Genomic DNA, 27,533 nt, shown 5'->3' on the forward strand with positions numbered 1-27,533 from the left:
GGGTTGCTGAGGGTTGAAGAGCAACAGGTGCCAGTTGCTACCACAACTGTGCACTGGCGGCAATACCGCACCAACAGAGACCCCCTGGTTCTCATCCACAAGCTAATTTGTCAACTGGAGGGTCAGGGAGTGATCAGCAGAACCCGCTCACCCTTTAACAGTCCCATATGGCCAGTGTGGAAGTCCAATGGAGAGCAGAGGCTGGTGGTAGGTGATCATGGCCTGAATGAAGTCACACCACCAATGAGTGCTGCTGTGCCAGACATGCTGGAACAAAGGCAGCCAGGTGGTATGCCACAATTGATATAGCTAATGCATTTTTCTCAATCCCTTGGGCAGCGGAGTGCAGGCCACAGTTTGCCTTCACTTGGAGGGGTGTCCAGTATACCTGGAATCGACTGCCCCCGGGGTGGAAACACAGCCCCACTATTTGCCATGGTCTGATCTAGGCTGCACTGGAAAAGGGTGAAGCCCCAGAGCACCTGCAATACATTGATGACATCATTGTATGGGGCAACTCAGCAGAGAAGTTTCTGAGAAAGGGAAGAAAATAATCCAAATCCTGCTGCAGGCTGGCTTGACCTTACTTCATTTTATGGCAAAGGGGCCTGTGCAGGAAATCCAGTTTTTAGGAATAAGATGGCATGATGGGCAGCATCAGATCCCAATGGATATTATCAACAAAATAGCAGCCATGTCTCCACCAACCAACAAAAAGGAGACACAGGCCTTCCTAGGTGTTGTGGGTTTCTGGAGAATGCACATTCAGAATTACAGTCTGATAGTAGGCCCTCTCTACCATGTAACCCGGAAGAAGAATGATTTCAAATGGGGCCCTGAGCAATGACAAGCTTTTGAATAAATTGAACAAGAAATAGTTCATGCCGTAGCTCTTGGGCCAGTCTGGGCAGGACCAGATGTAAAAAATGTGCTGTACACTGCAGCCGGGGAGAATGGCCCTACCTTGAGTCTCTGGCAGAAAGCACCAGGGGAGACTCGAGGCCGACCCCTGGGGTTTTGGAGTTGGGGATACAGAGGATCCGAGGCCCGCTACACTACAACAGAAAAGGAGATATTGGCAGCCTGCGAAGGGGTTCGAGCTGCTTCAGAGGTGATTGGCACTGAAGCACAGCTCCTCCTGGCGCCCCGACTGCCAGTGCTGGGCTGGATGTTCAAAAAGAGGTCCCTTCTACACGCAATGCAACTGGTGCTACGTGGAGTAAGTGGGTTGCACTGATTACACAGGGGGCTCGAATAGGAAGCCCCAATCGTCCAGGAATTCTGGAAGTGATCACAGATTGGCCAGAAGGGAAAGATTTCGGAACGTTGCCAGAGGAGGAGGTGACGTGTGCTGAAGAAGCCCCACCGTATAATAAACTAACAGAGGATGAGAATCGTACCCCCTTTTCACTGATGGGTCCTGTCGCATTGTGGGAAAGCATCAGAGGTAGAAGGCCACTGTATGGAGTCCTAAACAGCGAGTTGCAGAAGCTGCTGAAGGACAAGGTGAATTGAGCCAGTTTGCAGAGGTGAAAGCCATCCAGCTGGCTTTAGATATTGCTGAAAGAGAAAAGTGGCCAACACTCTACTGACTCATGGATGGTGGCCAATGCCCTGTGGGGGTGGTTACAGCAGTGGAAGCGGAGCAACTGGCAATGCAGAGGCAAACCCATCTGGGCTGCCCCACTGTGGCAAGATATTGCTGCCCGGCTAGAGAAGCTAGTTGTAAAGGTATGTCGTGTAGATACCCACGTACCCAAGAGTGGGGCCACTGAGGAACATCAGAACAACCAGCAGGTGGATCAGGCTGCCAAGATTGAAGTGGCTCAGGTGGATTTGGATTGGCAGCATAGGGGTGAATTATTTATAGCTCGATGGGCCCATGGCACCTCAGGCCATCAAGGAAGAGATGTGACATATAGATGGGCTCGTGATCAAGGGGTGGACTTGAGCATGGACGCCATCTCACAGGTCATCCATCAATGTGAAACGTGCACTGCAATCAAGCAAGCCAAGTGGGTAAAGCCTCTCTGGTATGGAGGCCGATGGTTGAAATATAAAATATGGGGAAGCATGGCAAATCGACTACATCACGCTCCCACAAACCCACCAAGGCAAGCATTATGTTCTTACAATGGCGGAAGTAACCACTGGATGGCTGGAAACATATCCTGTGCCCCATGCCACTGCCCGGAACACTATTCTGGGTCTTGAAAAGCAAGTCCTGTGGCAACATGGCACCCCAGAGAGAATTCAGTCTGACAACAGGATTCACTTTTGGAACCTCATAGACACCTGGGCCAAAGAGCATGGTATTGAGTGGGTGTATCACATCCCCTATCATGCACCAGCCTCTGGGAAGATTGAAAGGTACAATGGACTGCTAAAAACTACCCTGAGAGCAATGGGTGGTGGGACCCTTAAACACTGGGATGCCCATTTAGCAAAGGCCACCTGGTTAGTTAACACTCAGGGATCTGCTAATCGAGCTGGTTCTGCCCAATCAAAATTTCCACACCCAGTAGAAGGGGATAAAGTTCCTGTAGTGCACGTGAAAAATGTGTTGGGAAAGACAGTTTGGGATGTTCCTGCATCAGGCAAAGGCAAGCCCATCTGCAGGATTGCTTTTGCTCAGGGACCAGGGTATACTTGGTGGGTGATGAGAAAGGATGGGAAAGTCTGGTGTGTACCCCAAGGGGATTTGATTTTGGGTGAAAATAGTAAATTAAATTGTATGATGTTAATAGCTATATACTGTATCAATGGTATGACCATAAGAATCACCCAAAACTAATGAAGGATGGACTTTGAAACTGAGCTAAGTGCCACGATGATGGAACTAGAACTGACTTCAACTGGTACCCAGGAACTTCATTGAAAACATCTTTGACGTTGAGACTGCAAGCCTGGACCATACCAGATACACCGGCTGTGAAAACTCCAGATGCAGCGTGCAACAATTCAGCACCATGCACCACTGCCTCTGCCCTGAGAGACTGTGATGACAGATGGAACCCAAAGCCATGGACTAAATGAATTCGACGGACACTTTAGAGCGATGGCCCATAGAGTAAGGGAATGATATCTGTGAAATAATCTGGGCATGATGTAGATGGTATAGAATAAGGGGTGGATAAACACACACACCCCCCACCCCCCAAAAAAAAAAAAAATCGTTTCAGTAGTTTGTAAATTGAACTAGGTTTCATGTGGGTGTTTTTTCCTGGATGTGCATACGTGTGTCTCAAAGCTGGTCCAATCTCTGGTGTGAATCTTATCCTGGCTGGTATAAGTCTTATTCCTTTATGTCTCTTCTTGACAAAGATTTTTGCAATGCAGTTATGCAGGGGGTTTTTTTTGAAACTTCTACCCTTTTTGCAGAGGTTGAATGTAGCGAGCTGGTCCAATATATATTAGTTGGGGGAAGACAGACACATGCACAGAGAAGTATATCTTAAGACTTTTTTCATGAGGAAACTAGATGGATAATGAGTTTTAAGTTATGCCTGGAAACTCTGCTTTTAGAGGAGGTATCATGGAGCAGCAACAGTCATTCCTGGTCAAAATTATAACAGGAATAAATGACAAACTTTGTTCTTTTATCAAATTGTGTGGGCTTGTACGCAATGAACTCCTGGACCCAGCTCAAATAGTGCTGTCCAAATTGGGTAGAAAACAAATATAAACCATGTCTGAATGATTTCCAAAGATTAGTGCTGTTTTCCAGAAGTGATACTGTATTGCAGTTTGTTGTATTCTTCTCTGAGGTTGTCAGAATTCTTTTTCAGGCTGCTATCTACTATTTAGATGTTCTAGTCCATAGATGCAAAAGCTTCTTCTGGTGGCTGACTTCAACGTAATGACAGTGATTGTGACTGGTCCAGTTGATAGTGGCATTTTTTTAATGTGCGTTCACTTAATCTCAAAGTGTGGACACAAGACACTGATTCTCAGGTCTAAGTTTTAGAGAAACTACCAGATAAGAGTATTTAATTCTGAGCAAGAAGTATTCAGGTGTGGTAAAAGATCATTCACTGAACTATGTTTCCTTTTTTTAAGGAGTTTTGTGCGTTGTCAGAACACCACGGTTAAGAGTTGAATTCCTACAGCATGCAGCAGCAGCCAAAGTGGTGATAAGAACCCTTTCGTTTACGTGCTCTTTCTGATCTGATGAGATTGCAAGTAGAATATAATTTACAACAAGATGGAATTATCAGGCTTTTTATATTCTTTATATCTATCTTCTATGGCAAGGAAATCATAATCCCATTGCAGTGACAGATAGATTAACATGTTCTGGAAATGTGTCTCATAATATATTTTCCTGGAGGATTCAGCAATATAATTATCTTGGAAGTGAGAGAAAATTGGTTTCTGTATGGATGTTTCGTCACAGAAAAAACAGCAACAGCTGTTGGTTATACTACATAGTCCTCTAAGAATAAGTAGTGGATATCTTAATGGCTTTACAGTTCTTAGATATTTTTTCTATTTTTTTTCCTGGTTCTCTCTCTCCTTGGCAAAGGCAGGATGGGAAAATATTCTGCCTGTGCAATGTACATGGAGTAAAAATAACTCAGGAGGAGGAAATGTTAGCCAGTCCCAGCTGGAGCACGATGGAAGTTACCTGAACAGTCTAGACTTCCTGATTGAAACTAGAGATTCTCTGGTGGTTTTTCAGCAAACCTATAAGCTGAACTGGTTCTGAGTGTGATTTGGCAACCAATACACGTAACGTAGATGGGAGCATGCTAGGAAAGACCAAGACCACAGCTCTTGGCAGCAGCAAAGAATTACATTTGTTTAAGTGCAAGTGTGAAACCGCACTCCAGCTTATCTTATTAACACCATTAGTCTGAAACCCAAGGTAGGCATGTTGCTCTTTGAACCCTTAGCCATGGTTAACCTATCGCTACAGTTTGAAAGTAGTTATTTTACTTTAGCAAAACTTTGATATATGAATTCAAGCAAAGGCCAACTGTTGTACTTTTAGTTTCTCAGACAAGATAGCAGTAGCTTACTCCCTCAGGGCCCAGAACAGAAAAGTAGCTTAACTTCCCTTTTACTCCAGTCAGAGTATCACTAAGCTCTTAATTTTCAATAACAATTCTGTTCCTCTAGGATAGGAAATTAAAATAATGTAGTTACTACCTCTTATAAGTATGAGTACTTTTTCTTACCCTACAAGATCTGAGCTGCTGCCAGCAACTGAATGTGGTTCTGTGACTGAGATAAAATGACCTTGGTAGGATATTTTCAATTTCTGTGGCCTACAGTTTGAAAATTTTACTTCAGCCTTCTGAATGAAAGTTAATGACTGATAAAGACATACTTGGGATGGTGCAACTTACTGGTTACCTGGATTAAATGATACTGTTTGTTTTGTTTCAAAACTGTTGCTGGTTTTTAGTGTGCAGGAAGGAAGTTAGTGTAATAAATAGGTCTTTTCACTGGCTTAATTTTAATAAGTCTAGGGGAAAATAAAATTTACGGTACTTATCGCTAGGTAGCGAGATACTATTGTTTAAAAATAAAAATCCATTTTTTTCACAACAGCTTGATTGTCGAGATAAATTTGAATGTTGTTCTTTGGGCCACGACCTTTTGCAAAGATATGACTGGATCTGTATTACTTGATCTTAAAGTTAGCATATAGAATAGTCCTTACAAGCTTGAGTATCTGTAGGACTGAGCCACAAGCATGATACAAAGTCTGAAAGTTCTGTACTTCTAAAGTATTTTGTTTGTATCATTTTTGTTTGCAGTATTTGGAGGGAGAAAGTGTCATTCACTGCAGTCGTCTTACGCTTGCTGCTTTAAAACCTAATATATTGCAGAGATTACCATTTAGTATGGAAGTTAGAGGACTTTACGTGGGCTTAAATTGATTTCTTTTGAAGACAATGGCTGTAACTAACAACATTTGTTTATGGATGGGTTGCAAAATAACACTAATAAAGTATCATGTAACTTTCAGGCCATAAAACAAACAAACTCCCCTATGTTCAAAGCTAGTAGGTAAGAATCAGTTTATCTGTAGATTTCTTTAAAAGGTGTTGGTCATCAAATAAAATTGGTTGCTTTTTTGATAGAGGTGATTGATAGCAATGCAGCGCAGAAGATTGGACAAAATGTTTTAATGGCAGCAACAATAAAGAACACTTCCTTTCTGAAGTGATGAAACAACTTTTTTCTCTTGTGTGATTCCTTATGGTACTAACAAATTCCTGAGAAGTCCTAATAAATTTGAGTTAACTTTTTAAAAAGTGATGGTAGGTGTGTGTTATATATTGTGTGTCTCTATTACCACTTAGAGTATTATAAGACAAATACTTATTCCTTTCAGTAAGGGCTTTTTTCTTTGTCTTTCAAGACTGCTGAAACCACTCAAAGCGATACGAGTGTCTCGTCAGGGGAAACAAGCAAAAGAAGCATTCATTTTCTGCCTAATGAAATAAAACTAGATCCTCAACTAGAAAACAAAGACTTAAATACCAAAGAAAAAAGTGATCCAGGTGTGGATGAAGATGATGTAGAGGGAGATTCTTTTTTTGATGATCCTATACCCAAGCCAGAAAGAACTTATGGTTGGTAAGTAACATGGATGTTCTACTTCATACAGGTTTCATTCGTCCTCGGTATGCTTGCAGACCTTCGAGAGTTAGCTGATGTTTGATTATTCACACTTTTGGGAGTGTTTAGATCTGTTCTAGAACGTTTTGTTTCTGAAATGTGCGTTTCTATGATTGTATGATTCTATTCTTTGCACAGTGACATCTAGGATCTCTTGGATTCATCATGAGTGGAAAAACCTATTTTATATCACTTTAAGATGCATCAGTTACACTATATAACATCCCCAGCCTATTTCTTTGGGGGAATGAGCACATATGAGACACAGACATCAGTATTTCTTCTTGCAGCAGAGCTGCAGTGGTCATCAGCACTAAAGGAAGTGGACAATGACAGGGGTAGTGCTTTAGATATCTGTATGGCTTTGTAAGGAGTATGAAAAATCCAGTGAGTGTGTATCTGGTTAATGTGTAAACTGGCTTCATAAACTGTGAGAATGAGGAAAGTTTTCTCACAGCAGACGGTTTCCTCTTCATATTGCAGCACCTTTTGTGTGCAGTTCTGTGTTTTCAGTGAAGTATTGTTACTTCTGCATATGTCAGTTTTGCAGATGCTTCCAAAGGGCATTTTGTATTGTTCATCAATGGAGTCTGACTGAAAAGTACCATTTGAAACAAGAACTAGTGACTGAACTATACAACAGCTTTGCTACAGAGATAGTTTTTTTCAGTTTTATATTACCATGTCACGTTACCTTGAAGCTTAGTTTAGATATCTCTATTGAGAAATGTTGCAAGATTGTTTCATGGTGTTCTTTTGCTGTGCTCGAGTAATCAGAGAATTGTTCTAGCTTAGTTAAGGGTACCAGAAGAGGTTGCAAAAGCATTTCCAAGTTGGTTTGCAGTAGCTGCCCTCATGTTGGCTTTTTCCCCCAACTATGTCAGTAGTGGGCAGAGCAGTATAAACTTTTTTGTATTATCACTGGAGTAGATGCTTACTCTTGGAATGGGATCATTCTGGTACAGCACAAAGCAGTCATGCCAGGTAAACTAGATCTCTTTCTAGTAAATTAATGGACTCTTTGAGAAAGATTATTTATAATACAGCTTTAGTTGGATGTATATAAAGAGCAGAATTTTTTTTTTCCTCAGAGCAATGATTTTTCCCTGGAAAATATTGATACAAATAATCCTACTATGGTATTTCTTTTATCTTTTTCTTATTTGAAATATCAAGGTTAAAACTGTGTCTGAGCACACTTACTCCTCCTTAATCAAGAACTCATTTTAGCATTTAACCAAAATCTAACCATCATAGCAGGTAGTTGTGTTGCCATAAAATAGGTTTAAATGATGTTGGGAAAAGTAGAAAAGGCTGAAAAACTTCTGGAAAATAATAACACTTACTAATTTCTTATTGTTCAAGCATTTTCATATGACAAGAAAGGAAATTAATTTTGAAATTGGATAAACATAAGAAGGATGTGGAGCTGTTGGAGCGAGGCCAGAGGAGGGCCACGAAGCTGATCAGAGGGCTGGAGCACCTCTCCTGTGAAGACAGGCTGAGAGAGTTGGGGTTGTTCAGCCTGGAGAAGAGAAGGCTCCAGGGAGACCTTAGAGCAGCCTTCCAGTACCTGAAGGGGCCTACAGGAAAGCTGGAGAGGGGCTGTTTACAAGGGCATGGAGTGACAGGACAAGGGGTAATGGATTTAAGCTGAAAGAGGGTAGGTTTAGATTAGATGTTAGGAAGAAATTCTTCACTGTGAGGGTGGTGAGGCACTGGAACAGGTTGCCCAGAGAGGTGGTGGAGGCCCCATCCCTGGCAGTGTTCAAGGCCAGGTTGGATAAGGCTTCGGGCAACGTGGTCTAGTGGAGGGTGTCCCTGCCCATGGCAGGGGGGTTGGAACTAGATGGTCTTTGAGGTCCCTTCCAACCCAAACTATTCTATGATTTTGTGAAACTGGATTTCTTTAAAAAGACCATCCAAGAAAGATTCTTGATTATTCAGTAAAATAAGGATTTTTTTTTTCCTAGTAGAGAAACCCCTTACAGAAAACATTATTTCTAAATAATGTGTGTGTAGTAGTGTCACCGTCCACCAAGTAGTACTTTACCTCATAATGTTACTGTGGTGTAGATATAATAGTAATGTTCCATAATAAGGTTTACTGACTATGTTAATAAATGATCTAGCAGCTAATTGTAACTGAGCTGTCTCTGCTGAGTCCTTCACTTCTACCCTCCTGGCATCTCCCCTAGAGCAGAAAAAAGAACATGCTCTTCAGGTGAAATACCCTTGTGGTATGTTGTGCTGGTGTGCCTGAGTCCCAAGGGATGAGTAAGTAGGAGAGGCACCAGCATTGCTTGGTTTGCAAAAAAGTAAATTCCTTATGGGAGCTTTGCCCATTCCTGTAGGAAGGCTGCATCACAGAAGAAGGGAGCAAGCAGTCACTAAGGACAGGATAAGATGATCCAAGCTCTCATTGCCCCTAGGTCTCTGACCCATTGTTCAAAATTTTGAAGTGTTTTAGTATGACATGGTATACGTGATCTTTTGGTGATATAGATGTAATGAATGATTCAAATGTCTGTTACTAATAGGAATGGAATCACAGCAACAAACAGTTCTGGTAATAATGTGAAAATCTTGATGTCTTTTTGATAATGTTTCTTCATTCTTTACTTGCAAGCGGTATTTGAACTCAACACTTTAAATATATGAATGGAATAGGTAGTAGCCAAGTGAACTTTAACAAGCAATGATGAGATCTATCTTGCTATAATTTGAGAGGTTTTCATTCTGTGAACGGACTGCTCTTAGGATTAATAGCTTGTCAGACATAATCTCTTTTAGTTGTAAAACTAATTTAAATATTGATTTATATCTGAATCTTTCTTCTGGCTGTGTTTACATGTGGGGGTAATGAAAGGCCCCTTGATAACAATATTGATGCTGATGAAGGTGCAGGAGTTCTGTCTGTGAAAGAAGGCAGGCTGAAGTCTTTGCATAGGTGAGAAAGTGGCTTTCTTACCAAATGTCTTGCTTGACATTTGTGCCAGTAAACAGCCGACTCTTTTTAAAATTGCAGAATGAATAGTGCTTTCCCCGTGCTCTTTTTGCTGTAAATTGCTCTTCTAGTTTTATGACAATTTAGTAAATAATAAAGTCACTGTGCACATTTTTCAGCTCTGTGGACTACTCTTTTATTTGGTTTGTTTTAGGAAAACGGAAGCTAATAAAGCAGGAGGTCTAGCATCCCTTTCTGATGCACCGCCTCTAAAAAGTGAGTTAAGCTCCCTGACTGGTGCACCTTCACTAAAGGAGCCTGATAGTAAGTTTTCACATGTTTTTATGTTTTGATGAATATAGGAGATTATTTCCTGTAATGTAATGAATGATCTACACATCCAAATGCAAGTGTGATTAAGAAACCTGTCTGTGGCCCCCTCCTGGTTGTAATGTGCTTCATAGTAATGCTTTCTTTCACTGAGTGATCGATCACATACTGGTTGTGATATATTATGCTACCATTGGGGCATCTTATGTTTTGGAGCATGAAATACTTATCTACACTCCTTTTTTGTGTGTGTATAAAGCAGTTTTCAGAAGTATAACACTCTACTGCTCAGTTTTTAACTGAAGTTAACTTACTCCTTTGCATTGTTATCTTACATTATTTGCACAAGTTCTTTAGGGATATTTGCTTTCATGTTGTAAAACCTGATCCTCAATTGTCCCTGTTTGCTGCTCGTGTTTTTCAATGTTAAGAGGTTCATACCTGAAAATTTGATATAAAATTACCATTCTATACCATAAAATTATATAAGGTTATTATAAAAGAACACCTCTTATAAATGGTTGATGGGTATGTTTAAGTGGGATCTTTTTGCAGTTACAAGTCAAATTTCTAATATAAATGCTTTTGTTTTGTTAGATTTGAATAGAAACTCTGTTTTGAAAGACCTGCGGTTGGTGAATGCAAAACTGGGATCACTAGAATTAGGCAAGTAACTGCTAAACGTGAGGAAGCTCTGATACTTTTAACTGTAAGTTCTGGCCTGGCTTCTTAGAGATATCAGAGAAACTGAAATACACATATTGAACTAAAATCTTCAGGTTTTACTTCAGTCACTCTAACACTGTTGTGAAACTTAGTGGAGTTAAGAGCAAGATCTGATCTAAAGGAATACAGAAAAGTGAAAACTGGTGTCTTGTATATGGATTCATTCTGTGCATACGTTTGCTAATATCAAGTGATAAATTTTATTGTCTAGGTTCCTAAGAAAAGAGAGGTTTTATATTTGTAGAAAAAGGTAGCCGGGCAAGTTTTCAATGTTTTTCAATGGTATATTTACTTGCCCTCCACACCTTTCAAAGTTGCTTTGTAAGCTTTAGGAGCAACATGAAGATGATGTGATATAAGGAGTATCAGCGCGCTCTCAAAATAGAGCTGCCAAGTATTTAAATTTTGTCTTCAGCAATGTAGTCAACATCCTGAAAATGTATGTTCAATTTCAAAACAGTTTGTGTAAATGAGATTGTTATTAATTAATGACAAACATAAACTCAGTTTCTCTTCCTAATCTGCGTAAGTAATTTAACCTACTCCCACTTCTGGTGGCCATCAAACCATGTATTTTGGTGCAGGAACAGATTCTTCTTTTGTATTTCCTGAAGAGAAAACTTGTTTAATTAATACCTTTTAAAAATTATTTAGGAGCTGGAGATGACGATGAGTATGCTGATGACTTTAACAGGTAAGAGAAGGATGATACTGTGGTAGCATAGTATTTCATGCATTATAAGCATATCCGCTAGCGTATTTATTTCATAATTCAGCTAGTCACTATTGCTGGAGTCTGTCAGTATCTCTGAACTCCTTTAAACTTCAGTTTGCTGTTTTAATACATGTAGTTACAAATTTTAAAAAAACAACCAATAAAACCCACCCACAACAGATCCCTTTTGGTTAGGGGATAATGAGTTCCTTAAAAACCTGGTGCTAACTTTAAGATCATGAGAAGCTGTTGCTTTTTTGTGGAAGGTGTTTGGTTTTGTTTGGTTTTTTTTTTTTTTTTCCTGACCCATGCACTTAACAATATTTTCACACTTTAATTAATGCTATTAGACAATGAATATGGTGTATGCTGAAATATTCCACTTAAAAATAAAGCATCGTGAGTAGTTAGTAATAAATATTTAACAGCCTCATCCTTATGACGTGAAGGCACTGGTGTTGTAAACTGCAGGATTGAGGCCTAAGTATTTATCACTATTTATCATAGCTTCATCTAGGTAGAAAGGCTTTAGTTCTGAAGAGTTTTTAAGTAACTTCATAATTAACTTGCTAGGAGGTGAAATCCCAATCAAATGTCAGGTATAAAATCAAAGTGAATGTAATATCTGCATGTTTGAAAAGAAAGTCTGATTTCTACATTTATGGATTTCTCTTTCTTTTTAGTACTAGTCATCGCTCAGAAAAAAGTGATATCAGTATTGGTGAAGAAATAGATGAAATTTCTGTGGAAACAGAAGAGTCAAATGCCAGTGATAAAGTATGATTCTTTTAAAATTGCTCTTCCTGACATTCTTCTGAACTTGTCTTTTTTTAACCTTCTGTGAAGGAATGTGCCATTACCATGGGTTCCTAGGATACATTTTAAGCTTGTATTATTTATGTTCTCTATTTTTACACCTAGTTTTCCTGCTAAGTTAGGTACTATACTGATTAAAAACCAAAATAAAAACCCCACAACAATTGTTTGGTAGCACAATTCACTGCCTGTTTCTGGGCGTGTAAGATATATTTGAGACTGGTTTAGCATCCAGCATAGGAATGTCTTATTCGTATATCTCAAGATCTGTCTGAGCAACTCCTAAAGGAGTATGAAATTTCACTGAAAGAGCTTGAGGCCGAAAGGATGGCATGCTATATGAAGGACTACAAGAAATAATACTTACTGTTTCTATGATTGCTGAGTGTGTAATTTCATTTATTTTCTAGCTTGAAGGCATCACGCAAGACCTTACCATTTCTCACTTAAGCGATGTTGCAGATTATCTAGAAGATGTGGCATAGAATTGGACAGCAAAAAATGTTTCATTGTGCTGGACTAGAAGACTGCTGTGGACTGTTAAATTCAGACAATCACTTTTTGCTGGAACGTCCACTCCCTATTTGTGCCTTGTGTTTCAAAAAGACTGTAGGTGGAGAAGGCTTTTAAATATTCTTAACAAGAACTAAATGAAATAGTGAGTTCCCATTTGAGTCTGATATCAGAATTATTTTCTTCATTTGGTTCAGCCAAACCTTTTACAGCAGGAGGTGGATTTTTCAAGCAGAATGTCCATTGCTGGCAGTGGGCATAATAAAAACCGATTATTAAGAGAACATCTACAGAGAGTCATGTGGCTTTATAATGAACTTGCACTGTTATTGTAACAGTCTGCTTTTTTTTTTTAAAGATAACCAAAGCAAGAACTTTCAGAGGTAGTGGTTCAACTCACACTTCTTTTAACACAATTTTGTCAAATCAGTATGTAGTACATAATTATGGTAACTCTAGCCACAATACCTAATTGCTCCAGACTTACTTGAAACTGCTGTTTCTCAGACTCTTCTGAAAGTTGGACTTTATTTTTTTTAAAGGCATATCAAGTTGGGAGTATCTAAACTCTCAAATCTAAATTTAGCTAAATTTAGAAGCTAAATTTAGCACTAGTCTTAACTCGGAATATTCTTGTTTAAATATGTTTGTCAGACCATTGATGTTAGGACCTAAGCTGGTTTTATATATGATAATTTCATCGATGTTATCTGTTGTTAAATCATGAAGTAATTTTGTAAAGATCCACAAATCATTAACTAAATCTTATTGCTTTTTGTTAAGTTTTAACAGTGCGGTAATGGTTTGTGGAGCTTTTGTTATTGAGGGATCTTCATGTGCTGTAAGCTCACTTTCATTCTTGAAAATCCTTGTTACGTAAAAACGAGCGCCAAAAAGTGAAACCACTAACCTTATGTTTTTCAGAATCTGACTACTGTACAGAATTAAATCCAAATATTTAAAAATATTGTACCGAAGACATTATGGACACTAAGTTCTAGCTAAGAGCAAATTCTTGTATTTTCATTATAGTTTTGCAAAACAGGGTCAGTAATGGAAACATTGACAGTTCCTTAACGATACTGTTGTACGTGGCGCTGCTATAATATATATAGGTCATGGACATTTGTAATACTGAAATGACTTCAAAATGTGCACTTTCTGAACATTGTGAACACATTTGGAAAATATACATGTAAGTGAATATAAATAACTTAATTTTCTTTAGGTTTTGTAATTTTTTTTCAGGGACACAGCTGGCCTCTCATCAACAGTCATCACAGTGGAAGTAGCATGCTAAACTAAAGCCATTGGTTAAGCATATAGAGCTGCTATGAGCATTGGATTCAACTTTTTTCTGCACTGGGCCAGCAGGCATGGAGCAGTGTTGAGAAGTTAGGCTTGTACAGCACGTAAATGATTTGAGAGGAGAGACGAAAAGTGTGCCTTTTATTTATGTGCACCCTAAAATAGCCAGCAAAAAAGCATCAGAGTATTTAGTCATGATGTTAACTTCTAACCTTGTGCCATACTGTAGCAGCTGAACACAAAGGTGAATTTGTTCACCCCCCCAAAAAAAATCAATGTGCCATAGACTTCAAATAGCAACAATGTTGCAACATATGCTATACCCTGTGTGTAAAAAAAAAAAAAAAAAAAAAAATCCTTTAAGTATGGGGGAACCTGTGCCTCAAGATACTATGTATGAAAAGTTTGTTTTGGGCTTTTTTGTCTTTTTTTTTTAAGAGCAGCAACCGCATATCTGAAGGAAATAAAAATTCCACTCGAACACCTGGGAACAATTGATTTCTGGCATTCATTTTTAAGATGTATGGAATAATGTAGAGGCAGTGTTGTTTGGGGTTTTTTACATGTCTTGGGAAAACATGACATTGTTACTTGTTAGCTGTAGAATATGTGGCAATTTATCATACCAAAAGAAACAAAAATTTCATTAAACTATTTCTAATTGCATTTGAAGATGTTGCCTTTTAAAGAACTAATTAGATATTTTCAGTGTTAACATGACTTTTGTTAACAACAAAGTGTTGTTCTGGTACCTTGGGGGTTAATTGGAGACATTGAACTTTGGCTCTAATTTAAAGAAACGCCAAAAAGTGGTAAGTCTCCATTCTCCAAGTTCCTCCTATGGGCTTTTACTGAATTGTGTATAATAATTCAAATTGCAAAATAAAGCTATTGTGCTGGCTAAACTGTATATTTGAGTCTTCTTGAACCAAAAATCTTAACAGTTAAGAAATTCGGGAAGCCTTGTGGGTTTTGGGGAGTTTTCCTGAAAAAATTTTTTTTCAGAGTTAGTCTGGTTTGCACTTGAGAATGTGTGCATGCTCAGATTTCTTCTAAGCCCAAAGGATCTTGCAGTTCCTGATGGTGAATCCTAAAGTCTGGTTAAGACCAGACTGAATAGGGTTGCAGCATATCAGTCTGAGTTGTCAGAAGGTTTATGATTCAACAGACAAAGGAAAAAAATCCAATCTTGATTGGCAAAACTTTGTCTTGTTTACTGTATTAGAGCTACTTAAACATGACTGACAAGCTAAGCTCTCTTGAATGCTTGTTTTGCTGTACATTTCAAACCATATTGTTTGGTATTTTACATAGGCTTCTCCCTAAAGGACCTGATGCAGTTGAATACCCAATCTCATCTGTCTGTTAGAATTAACTGGAGCCCTGTCATAAAAGGTGGGAAAGTTTTTTAGGTGGTGTTCTGTATTGGTTCTGCCATTTCACAGGGATCTCTGTGGAGACAGACGTGTCTGAGAAGGACACTTACGACTGGTCTGTGCAGTTCTCTACCAACTAGGTCAGGTTAGAAACAAGCTTTTTAGTTAAACCCTCACACTCTGTAATTCAACAAAACTTGTGATTTCCAGAAGTAAAAAATTACAGACTAAGCTATGACTGACAGTTTCATTAATATGGCTGTGGTAACGAGAATGGATTATAAAAATGATACCTGTCTCACTGCTTTTTGTAGTGAAGCTACTGTATTCCACCCTTTTTCTTTTTTTTTTTTTAAGCAAAGAGAAACCATGCCACAGCTGATGTGAGAAAATATTTCCTCATAAGTTATGTTTTTCCCTAGCTGTAACAAAACTGCTCTCAGCTTTGGACTCTTGTGACAATGTAGTCCTTGTTTATACAATGTATCTAGATCTTGAGACAACTTAAATGTGTCTGTAACTGACAGAGTGATTGGGTGATGATGGTAAAGGGGTTTACTACTTTGTTGGCTTTTCAGTGTAGTGACTTTTACTGATGAAATATGGTCTACAAAGCCCAGCCCTTCTCTTCAGGAAAGAATGTATCCGTGGCTATTTCAGTTTAGTTGTAGATAAAAACTAACAAACTTCTAGTTTTGGCATTGTCCAGGCAGCAGGAATTAAATCTCGGCAAGATGACTACAGCACTTCGTGTTCACGAAATGCCAGATGGCTCTTTTTTGGTAGGTCTTTTCTGTTTGATGTTTTCCTTGTAAGGGAGAGCCAAGGGAGAAGTTGAACTGAAGTGTAAGAGATGCAGTTTTGGTAAACTTGTAAGTGATCTCACTCATCTTGAGGCTAAATCCTCTACAGACTAGCTATCATGAACGCAGTATTGCAAAAACCTAACTTGCAGCACATGACTGCCTTGATTTCTACAAAAAAAAAGGCACTGGGCTATTCAAGGTCATTGAATTACCCAAAGATTGAACCTCTGACAGAACTGCAATGAACATCAAAAAGTGCCAGTTCCTTTGTGTCAGTACCAAATTCTAATAAAAATGAGAAGCCAGGGTCCTTAACACTAGCCAGAGCAACTGCCATGGCATACTGGACCCTCACCCCACACAGAACCTGGGGAGGATTTGGCAGTGCAGATGCAGGCTGCAGCTAGTACCTGGAGCTCCTCGGAGGTGAGGAGTGACAGCAGCCTCATCTGCAGGAGCTGTGCTCTGCTCAGGTCACTGAGGTGCCAGGTGAAGCGGGCTGAATGGCATTGGGAATGCCGCCGGGGGGCAAAGTGAGACCCCCAACCCCTGTTGCGTGGAAGAAGGGCAAGGCCAGAGGCAATGTTCACCAGGGAGGGCTGGAATTCCCAGGGAGGGGGAAAAAAAAAAAAAAAAAGACAGCTCTTTCTCCAGCTGCAGATGCTTACCATGAGAACTGTAGAGCCCTGACAATAAGAGAGGGGGTGACTTGTGTTGGGTGATGCATCTAGCCATGCTGTTGGAGTCAGTGAGGCTGAAAGTGACTTCCTTCTGCAAAGGGCAGCTTCTCTGCCCATGAGACCCATTTGCTCCTTGCCTGAGCCTGCCTTTAGTATGTTGCTAGTGTCATGGATAGGTCTTTGGGATTTTTTATGGCTATGGGACCCTCTTTCCTTTGCTAGGGAAAGGTGGGATGCACCTGATGAAGATGATTTTCTTTGCTGATAGGATTGCTAACTGTGTGAAGAGTTTAAACTGGGTTCATTGGGTGTGGAGACCAAAGCCTGTGGTATGTGGGAGTTGAAGGGAGTACACACAGGAGAGTCTGAGGGAGGGGTATCCCTCACTGCAAGAAGTCAGCGTGACTGGGTTCATCTGAGGTTCTTTTCCACAAACAAATGTGCAACAGAATAAATAAGAGAAAGAGGAAGTCTGTGCAGTCACAATGCTGTGACATCACTGGGATGACAGGAGCATGGTAAAATAGGTTGCACAACTGGAGTGCTGCAATGGATGGACACAAGCTTAACAAGCAGGTGAGGGAAGAAAATGGAGGGGGGAAGGTCCACAGAGGAGTAATCTGAATGTGCAGATCATAAATGGAATAGAAAAAGTCATGATGACAGGCCTGCTAAGTTTGTTGTCATGGTTAAATGGGAGGCCAACAAAGGGGCTATTATGGTAGGCACCTGCAACAGGCCACTCAATCAAGAAAAGGAAGAGAATGGAGCCTTTAAACAATTTGAAGAAGTGTCCTGATTGTGTGCTGTGGTTTTCATGGGGATTTTTAACTACCTCCAATTTGCAGGGAGAGCAACATGGCACAACACAAACAAGCCAGGAGACTTAGAGTATGTCAGGGACTATCTTTCACTTGGGTGCTGGACAGGATGAGGGGGATCCTCTAGATCTGCTGTCCAGGAATAAAGAAGTACTCGGATGCCATAGTCAATAGCAACCTTGGCTACAGTGACCGTGAGATGGCTAAGTTAAAAATCCTGAGAGCAGAGAGGAAGACAAGTAGCAGAGTAATAGTCTTGGACTTCAGGGAAGTGAACTCTCTCTTGCTCAGGGTTCTGTTTGACAGGAGCCCATGGGAGGCTGCCCTGAGGGGTATGGAGGCCAGAGCTGGTTACCTTTCAAGAGGATTCCTTCCACTATGCACAAGGAGGCATAGGCATTGCAGCAGGACAGACTGGCTGATTGAGAAACTCCTGGCTGAGCTCAAATGAAGAAAAATTGTATGGAAAGCAGAAGTGAGGGTGGACTACGAGGGATGACTATGGAACTGCACAGGCACACAGAACAGTACGAGGGATGTCAAAGCTTGGCTGGAGCTGAAACTAGCAAGGGGTGTGAAGGCAGCAAGAAGGGTTTCCGCAAGCGGGACATCAGTAAAAGAACGATGAAAGAAGAATGTGGGCCTACTGCTGAATGGAGTGGGTGACCTAGTGGTGAAGGTACAGAAAAAAAGATTGAGGTACTGTTTCTTCACGTCTGTCTTTATGGCAAGATCTGCTCTCAGGCTTCTTTGAAAGGTCATGGCGATCAAGGGATATTCCTGATGACTTGAAAAAGGAAAATGTTATGTCTACCTTTTAAAAAGGTGAAAAAGAGGATCCAGCAAGTTACAGACCAGTCGGCCTCACCTCAGTCCCTGGGAAATTTGATGCAAGTCCTCATGTCAGCCATTTCTAAGTACGTGAAAGAAAATAAGGTGATTGAGAACAGCAAGCAGGGGTCTATGAAGGGCAAATTGTGCCTGACCAATGTGATCACCTTCTGTCATGGCTCTGAGGGCAATAATGGATGTAATTTTCTTTGGTTTTGGCCGGTCTCCCAAACATCTATGTAGCCAAATTGCGAACAGATGGGCTGGGTAAAAGGCAGCTTTGCAGAAAAGGCCCTGGGTGCAGCTGTGAAGAGTGAAAGCCTGGAAGAGTGAGCCAGCCTGCTGGCTATGCTTGAGTAGCCGGCAGGCTGAGGGAAGTGGTTGTTTCGTGTGTATTGTGTTCTGCTTGGGCTCCGCTGGTACAAGAGATACCAACAAAATAGAGTCCAGTGGGGGAGCCAGAGGATGGTGATGGGACTGGAGCACGTAACCTATGAAGAGCTGGGGCTGCTCTGCTTGTAGAGGAAAAGGTAAAGGGTGGTTAAGCTGTGGCCTTCCATGCTTATGGAGAGCTGCACGGAAACCAGACCTGGAGTCTTCCTAGAGGTGCCCAGTGAAAGGACAACATTCAAATTGCTTCAAGAGAAATTCCAACTACATACATGAAATAAAATTTTAAAAATCACCATGAGAATGCTCCAGGACTATTGCAGGTGCCCAGAGAGGCTGTGAATTTTCTATCACTGGAAATTTCTAAATCTCAAATGAACAGACCTAGAGTAACCTGATAGCTTTGAAGTTAGGTCTGCTTTAAGCACGAGGCTGGACCTCCCGAGGTCCCTTTCGACCTCCCTTTCGATCTAAATTATTCTGTGATTCTACCAAAATGGACCATTATATAGATGATTAGTTATTTTGGGGATAGACAGACTTCATCTGGCTGCCTCTGTGCATGCAAACTACCTTGTTTGGACATAGAAACAGTTTTACTACAGTTTTTCAATGCAGGTGTTTATGTACATGAAAACTGTCCCACGGAGAAAGGCCAGCATTTGCAAATATAGTAGTTTAACATCAACTCTACTATAAGGTTTTAAACCTTACATTCTTGAAGGAATCTCTTAGAAATTGTGAACTTAGAACATAATTGGATAGTGTGCTGTGTGAATAACTGCAGCCGATCCTTATGCTTGGATCTATCTATGTTTAAAAACAAGCCGTAAAGTTTCTAAAAGTTGTTTTTCAGTTTCTTAGCAGCTTTAATTGTTTTGTTTCAATTGCTCTATGCTGTGGGGAAACCACAACAGATACAAGGTGGTAAAATCAGGTCATTCTCACAGTTCCCCTGTAAAAGTATCACATGCATCTTCATAGCAAGAAAGGTGCTTCAGCTTTTTTTGTTCCGAAATGGAAAAACTTCTACCTTGTGCTCACAACATGGACTGTTTTTGCTGACAGGTGTCCTTCAGGGCATGCTGCAAGCGCCACTATTAGGAAAGAGATGGCATATGGCAGAGCAGTGTTTCCAGTTACATTTTTGGCGTAGGTGATCATGGCAAAATCGCTTTTAAACTGATGTTCACGTTATGTTTTAGGTATATAATTCTGGTGGGTTTTGTTAGGTTATGTGATTAAAAGCTCATTTCCAGAAATGGGAAGGAGGACAGAGGAACAAGGTAACTCCTGTAGGTCCAGCTGCCGCTACCAGGGACTACTCTGATCCTGCAGCTCCCATCCTGAGGCGTGGGGCTGTGAGGCTTGGCACACCACAGCCACACAGACTGACAAGCCCCTCAGAAAGTACCCTGCAGCAGCACCAAGTCTGCTCGAGGAGCACAGCCTGCCCGGGAGGTGAAACTTTGATGTAGGCGAATGTTAGGTTATGGGATTAAGGCTCAACTCTTACAAGCAAAGAGGAACAAGGGTGCGGGGGGCCCAATACCAAACTGGAGCCCCTGGAGCCCCCCCGCCCTGTCTCTTCCCAGGGCTGTCCCAGGAGAGGAAGCAGCCCAAGGTCCTGCAGGCAAGCCCTCAGGTCACCTCACAGGCTGAGGGACCTACAGAGGCATGGGCTGACCATGCTGGGGAGGACCATCTGGGGAGCGCACAAGTCCTGTTTCAGGATGTTTAGGGCAAGGACCTAAAAACGGAAAAGAGAAGGATCACAGTGGTTTGGGGGAACAAGTGTGGGCAAACAGAGGGGGGATAAAAGGGGCCGCTTGCGTGCAAACAGGCTGCTGGGCAGCAGCTTGTCCGGCTGTGCCTGTCCCTGCCCAGCGCCGTCTGTCCTGTCTCCTCCCTGAGCATCGTTTCCAACCCTTTCTAAGCATGAATAAAGGTATTTAAAACTGTCTAAATAATTACGGTTCATGGATGAATTAGACATGAACTCGGGCAAAACCTTGAAGCATACATTTCCTTGAAATCGGTGTGGTATTTCCTACCTAAGAAATATTTTAGAGGCTGGATTTTACAAAAGTATTCTGGCAACCTTTGTGAGAAAAGGCACCTTTATAGTGTGAAGTGGCTCAAATGAGTGGCTGACACGTTGAACGATGCTTTCTTTATCTCTTTTCAACTGCAAAGTAGGAGGACTGTGCTCTGTTCATTAAAAGGAAACCGATAAAATTGAAAGATAAGTAGATCAAAAAATTCTGAGCAAACCAAGAGGGGATTACAAAATGTTAGTCCTATTTTTCAGATAATAAAGGAGTCCTGGAGATTAGAATTATGTACACTTAAACTTCATTGTTTAACGCACGTTAATGGGAGTTAAACAATTTAGAAAAAATCTTTAAGGAAGAAATTGTAGATTTCGGTTAGAGATGTTGCCATAACAAAGCAAAAGCAAGCCTTGCCCCTTGCCCCAGCTATTGTAAAAGTGGAGCACTGCAAAACCAGTGTTCTCCCAGTTACACTCAGTCAGTAGCCTAAATTAATTAAGCCTTAAGTGACATTTTAAATTAGGTACCTGAATCAGAAACTGTTAAAACTATGAGAAATTCTGAATTTTGAGCAGGTTTTTGCACTGCAGGTCCCTTTAAGGTGTAGTTACAGATATGGGAAGGTGCTGACATTAGAAATCTGATGTTCCTGGAGAGAAATAAGACAAATTGTTGTGGACTTCTTCCATGAAAGAGAAATTAAAATTCATTAATACCTTCTCTTCCCCTAGTTTCTAATTCTAATATGTTTGTGCTAATCTTATGGTACTTAATTTTAAGGAGTTGAAAGTACCAGTCAAAAAAATGAATGCCCTGAGTCCATAGGTCGCATCTAACCTGAGAAGCTAAGGTAGAATAAACCAGTGTGATTTTAATGCACGGTAGCTCTTCTGCACCAATTCCTTGCATGCATGCTCATTTTGCATTAAATGTCAAAATGAATTAAGCTAAGCTGTGGAAAGATGCAAAGGAGTCCAGAGAGGTACTAAAAACGTGGGCAGAAACGAATGCCGACTACCACTTTGAAAGAACCCAAGTTAATCCAATTTATATGAAGAAAAAGAAATCAAGCACGTATCCGTGAATTGAGACTAGCCCAAAGAACAGTGAAGCTGGGAAGGCAACGGGTGGTAGCAGAGAGCAAGTTATGTAAAGCTGATTGAAACAGTAAGAGTGCCTCCAGCCAGCAGGAGGGCAGTGGCTTAGTGCAGGAAACTCCCTTTGCATTGCCGAAGGGACGGCTGAAGCTGTGCTCCCTTCCCTGGCCTGTGTGGCCATCTTCTTGATAGCAAAGCAGGTACCAACTCAGGTAATTTAGAGCAGGGAGCAGCAGATGCAGGGATTAATTTGAGTTAAAAAATTCAAAAGTCTGAATAAATAACAGCAACACATTAGAGATTAACTGTGGGGAGGACTCTGGTTCTGAAGCAGAAAGTGAGAATCACATTTGTAAGCAAAAATTTGGAAGGTGGGCTTTGTTTTTGGCTGTGGCCTGGTGTTGCAGGGGCTGTGCACCGCAGCAAGTTCACCACCACAGCCAGCAACAGCCAGCCCCACCCCACCTTGGGCTTTGGCTCTTCCGAGCAGCTCAGGTTTGGGTGCAATGCAGAAAGAGGTGCCTGAAAAAGCGGAGGCTGTTTGTCTCTTTTTATGTCTTCCTTTACCCCTTTGCTGAAGAGTAGCATTTAAGGTTTGGTTCAGGCTTAGGGCCGTGTAGAAGTTAGAAAGTATACAAGTCAGAGATCCACGTGCCTCGTTCAGTCCTCACTCTGTACCCAGCATTGACCATTCCCAACCCCTCACAGCACAGGCTTTGTCCCAAAGGATCGAACCTCTGCAGTACAGCTACAAACCTGAAAGAAAAATAGGGTCACAAATATAGGCCAATTGCCCATGCATCACGGAACAGGAAATCTTGCAGAACAGCCTTTTTCTTTTTCGTTTGCTCGTCTCCCAGTGTGGTTTGTTCTTGTGGTCTTCGAATTTAAAAAAAAAAAGGATGCATCCTGACTCATGCTGTTGTACAACAATGTTCTTACTGATCACCAAGGATATATTGGTCATGGGAAGCAAATTGAAGACTGTCCAGTTGCATGGTCTTTTGCAATAAATAACATTTCTACATTTTGTTGTTGCTACTGTGCTTTTGCTCGGGTTGACTGCTTTTTTTCTGCACAGTAGAGCCTAATTCTGCTAATGAAATATTTTACTGTTACTCGATCCTCTCTGTGCTGCCTGAAGGGGTTGAGGAAGTGAATTAAAACAAACTTTCGACAGGTAGGAACATGAAAGAGATCATCCAGATCAAGCAAACCTAAGCAGTCAGAGCTTATTTTCTCCCTCTTTGGTTCCAAGAGTGTAGGAGTCCAGAAGCTGAGCTGTGAGAAGCTGACCACATAGCTAAAGATAGGCTGCTTTCTTTAGTATGGCTGCACCTCTCCTCCCCTGGCTTTTGTTCTTAAACTGAGGGTTTAACCTAAAACTGCAGTAGTCTGTTGCTTGCTACCAGCCTGGGGCACGCAGTTATTTGGAATGATTGTTACTGAACTGTGGTCATTATTTTAACAAATATGATATTTCATAGAATTTAATGCTCCAACTCAGAGCTGTGGCAGTGCAGAAAAAATCTCACGTGAAGAATTTGCCAGGGCTTTGAGGAAACCAGAAGTTTCACCACTCAAGGTATTGCCCATCAGCACGAGGTGCTGAGGACCGTCCCCACCGTGCCTTCTGGCTGGGAAGGGGCAGTGCCTTGCACTCTGCACAAGGTTGCGCCAGCGGAGGAAAATTTAATAGTGTGATTTTAAACCTAAGTGAATAAGTGCAGAGACACTGATGTCTCTTTTGGCCTTGTGTTAACCTCTGTCTGCAGAAAACTGCACATTTAGACAAAACTACACAAGCACAAATTTGTATCTAGTCTCACTTAGGCACAGAAAGGAGGGGTGAAGGACAGTGGAGGATCGTCTGCTGTATATTTGGAGCCTGAACGGTCAGTGGTGAGGCAGTGTGGGGTCAGTGCTGCAGTCCTGGTGGAGCATGGCGAGTCATGCTCAGGCCATGGGGTGCAGAGCCTTCCTCACTCTCACATTTGTACAGCGGTGTTAGCAAGAAGTTGGGGTATTCTTCCTTCCTGTTAGTTTGATGGCTTGCAAAAAGGTAAAACCCGCTGTTCTCAGAAATGCCCTCTGCATTCATTAGTCCTGAGGCCTGTCAGCCTGGGAACTCAGCCATGCTAAGCACACCATAGGTAGCCACAAGATGGTGGCTTAAAAAGTCCCTGGACTGATTGTTTCAAGCTCCTTCCCTTTGTGTATAGCCTGTTTCCTCTTTGGTTTCCTTTCTGACTTTCCTTGCCTCCTTTGTTGCCTTTATTCCCCTGCGTCTCCTACTGGATTCCTCTCCCTCTGTTGTCCCTGCATTGCCCCTGCTCATCCCATGTTCTCCTCAGTTGCAGTTGGTTTCTGCAGAGTGACACCACGAACCTGACACAGCTGTGTTCCCACCAGCCACCTCTGGTCCCAGCACCGGGAGAAATTACTTTTGTCCAAACACGGTCTGAGGAAGGGCCATCTAGCCCTTATGGCACTGGCCTGCATCTCCCAAGGTATGCTCACAGGTCTGCCACAGGTTTCACAGGTGACTCTGGCTAAGCTGCTTAATGTTTCTGTGTGCCAAGTCCTCAACTGTAAAATGTGGCTGGATGGACCTGCTGCAAGCTGGCAGTTTGTCAGCTCGTGAAGTTCGTTACATCCCTGAGCACCTGCTAGTGCCCCTATGGATTTCCTCCCATGCTGGTCTGGTCACCCTCTTCCTCTCCATCCAGGGACAATGGCCTGTCATTATGACTCCACAACTCTCTGCTGAAAGATGTGATGGTTTGCAGTTTGCTCACTGTTTCAGTCTGGCATAGGTCTGAGGAGACAGCAACACTATTGCTCAGAAGGAAACAAACCCCACCCTGGTGATGATCCTAGCCAGCCTTAAGAGCAATTCGGAGAGAAAAAAGTGAGAAACAACAGGCTCTAGATGGGAGTAAAGACAGTTCAACATACTTCTGTATGTGGGTGAGAGGCCTGACTAATCTATCTACCGGTCTTCTCAGTGTTCTGGAAGAAAGCCCTTAAATTGCCTTCAACTAAAGCAGATTTGATTTCCTCCTAAGAACACTATGTAGTTCTTGAAGAGTTCAACAGTGGAGGCCTGCACTTTTAGCGGTACATTAAAGCTGTTGTGGGGTGGGAGGAGATGCAGAAACCAGGCAGACTGAGAGGCGAAACTTTCAGGAGGGGCTGATAGGCAGAATTGGGCACCCCAGAGACATGCTTAGAAGTTCTAGTGCAGGGAAAGTGCTTCAGACTCTAGTCTGAAGTTCAAAGCATTTGAGTGGGATAGGGACAGAAGACCTCCACCTTGGGAGAGCAGGCTGGTGACTATCCCATGAAGAAGCTGCTGTCTACAAGAGCTTCAAAGCCTTGACATGAGTTGGATGCTAAGGTACTCTAAGACAGACTGAAAACCTCTCTGGGCCTTGCAGGACAGCAGAAACAGAGAACATGAAAGACATTTAACATAGGATGTTACCATCTCAGATATTACAAGATAAAGTTGGAGGCAGTGAGCAATCTCTGCATTTATGACTATTAAAAGAAACAAGTCTGATTCTAATCTTTTCCAATTATTAGAACGATGAGATTTCAACTTCATCAAAAATCATCTGAAGCCCTCTCCAAAACAAAGCACCCTTAGTACTCAGCTTATAGCAAATTGAACCTTCTCAAAGCTTCTTTTTTCTTTATTCAAATAGCAGCTTTTTATTTAACATATGATCAGAGGAGAGCTTTTAAGGATAAAATCTTGTGCTGCCCTCAGTGAGGGGGCATCTTCCACAGTAGGAACTCAAAATAACTTTTAACCACAAATCTCCTGTTGCTTCTAAAAATCTTTCAGTCTAATCTTTTCAGTCTTGCCTTTTACAGTTTTTGTTGCACTCAACTGTGACAGAAAAGGAAAATTAGTACAAGCAAAAGTTACTTCAAAGTCCTAAGAAAACCTTCAGGGAGAACTGCAAAAATACTGGCTTTTCACACACACCTTTTGTCGTAGACTGAAATGGCCTCACACTGACCCTTCATTTTGCTTAACCAGATGGGATCTACATTACGTGCTTGAAGGCTTCTCTCCAGCTATTGGCATGGGCTCCCCCTCACCCTTCGCAGGCAGGGAGGCACGTCTGAGCGGAGGGGTAGTTTCTGAGGTTCAGCCTTTCCCTTACCTACCACCATCTTGCACAGAGAAGTGTTTACCTAGGTATCGAATCCTCGCAGCTGGTTCAGATGATGAGGAACCCGCAAGGAGATAAATTGCTATCACCATACCATACTGTAACAAGAATGTATTTTTTGAGTCATTAATCCTGCCATTGGTTCCACTACTATAGAGCCAGGGGAACTTCTGAATTCTGAGGTGTAGCTCACGGTTATCAGGCAGTAGCATCTCAGTAGCACATGACATGAATCTAGTAATTACGGTGTAACTCCTTTCATAGTTACTCTTCAGTAATAACATTAAGTGAGACATCACAGTGCAAGCTCTGTTGTTGTATTGGTTTGGATTAAAGTTTTGAAGTGGCTTCAGGACTTCCAGGAACCTTCTGGCTGAGCTCAGCTGGTAGGAGTCCATCCCTTTCTCCAGCACAGCTGAGGCATGGTGTTTATCACATAAAATTACTGGGAAAATTGCAGCAAAAATCCTGTTTAGTGGAAGCTGCTTGCCTGTTTTAGCACCACTGAAGTATTAACAGCAAAGATTCTTTGACAGGGGTACAAGCCAGCCTATGCCAGAGGTGGTGTGGGTCAGGCTGGTCAGACAGGTCTGGAAACATCTGAAGGGGAACAAACCCCTCTTAAGTCCCGTTGTCTGCATTTGCTGTGGGAAGCAGCGTGTCAATGCCAGTCTTGATGTTAATGTAAGAGAAACCTCTTTCTGTTGGACAGGCAGAAGGGGGCTCCTGAAGGACGGGAGGCTCTGTGTGCCAGCTGCAGCAGGGCGGCCCAGGCATGACCAGCACACACAACATATTGTGTCCTGCCAGGAAAATGTCATTGTCCCTCCAGAACCAGGCCAGGGTGAGGCTTAGGGGATGCTTTCCAGACTTCGTGTGTCACTGTGGGTTAGTGTGGACAAACATCACCTGTGTAGGTGAGATCTTCCCTCTTGGTTGCAGGTGGGAAGGAGAATTCCTGCCAAGAACCCTTCCAGTTGGGAAGACCCAACTCATTTAGGATCAAGGTCCGGGCTCTTCCTGCTGGCTTTTGCCTGACCCCTGAAGGAGTCAGTTTTGTTTGCTAAATAAAAAGGAAATTCCTCGCTTGAGGAAAAAAACAACAACAACAAAAAAAAGAACCAAAAAAAACCCCAAGCCAACAAAGGAAGAGGAGTAACAGTTTTCTGTTGTTTTGGCAAACTTAGCCAGCCGTCTGAAGAGAAAAGCACGTGCCAGACCCCAGGAGAAGGTAAGGGACCACAGCCATAGTTGAGCTTTGGCTCAACTATCTCTTGTAACCTGACTGAAAACCACCTTTGGG

At 41.8% G+C, this 27,533-nt stretch overlaps 1 protein-coding gene across 1 annotated transcript in view; it reads left to right on the forward strand.

Annotated features, from left to right (window-relative positions):
* The window catches only part of CEP43 (centrosomal protein 43), a 30,323-nt gene extending 15,430 nt beyond the window's left edge, over positions 1–14,893 (forward strand). Inside the window, exons 7-12 of the mRNA XM_075748570.1 lie at positions 6,374–6,591; positions 9,795–9,904; positions 10,508–10,576; positions 11,291–11,330; positions 12,035–12,128; positions 12,578–14,893. Of these exons, the coding sequence (XP_075604685.1) occupies positions 6,374–6,591; positions 9,795–9,904; positions 10,508–10,576; positions 11,291–11,330; positions 12,035–12,128; positions 12,578–12,652 (606 nt within the window). The 3' untranslated portion in view covers positions 12,653–14,893. The remainder of the gene's footprint in view (positions 1–6,373; positions 6,592–9,794; positions 9,905–10,507; positions 10,577–11,290; positions 11,331–12,034; positions 12,129–12,577) is intronic.
* Positions 14,894–27,533: the final 12,640 nt, after the last annotated feature.

The sequence above is a fragment of the Balearica regulorum genome, chromosome 3 (assembly GCF_011004875.1).
Source record: "Balearica regulorum gibbericeps isolate bBalReg1 chromosome 3, bBalReg1.pri, whole genome shotgun sequence".
NCBI lineage: Eukaryota > Metazoa > Chordata > Aves > Gruiformes > Gruidae > Balearica > Balearica regulorum.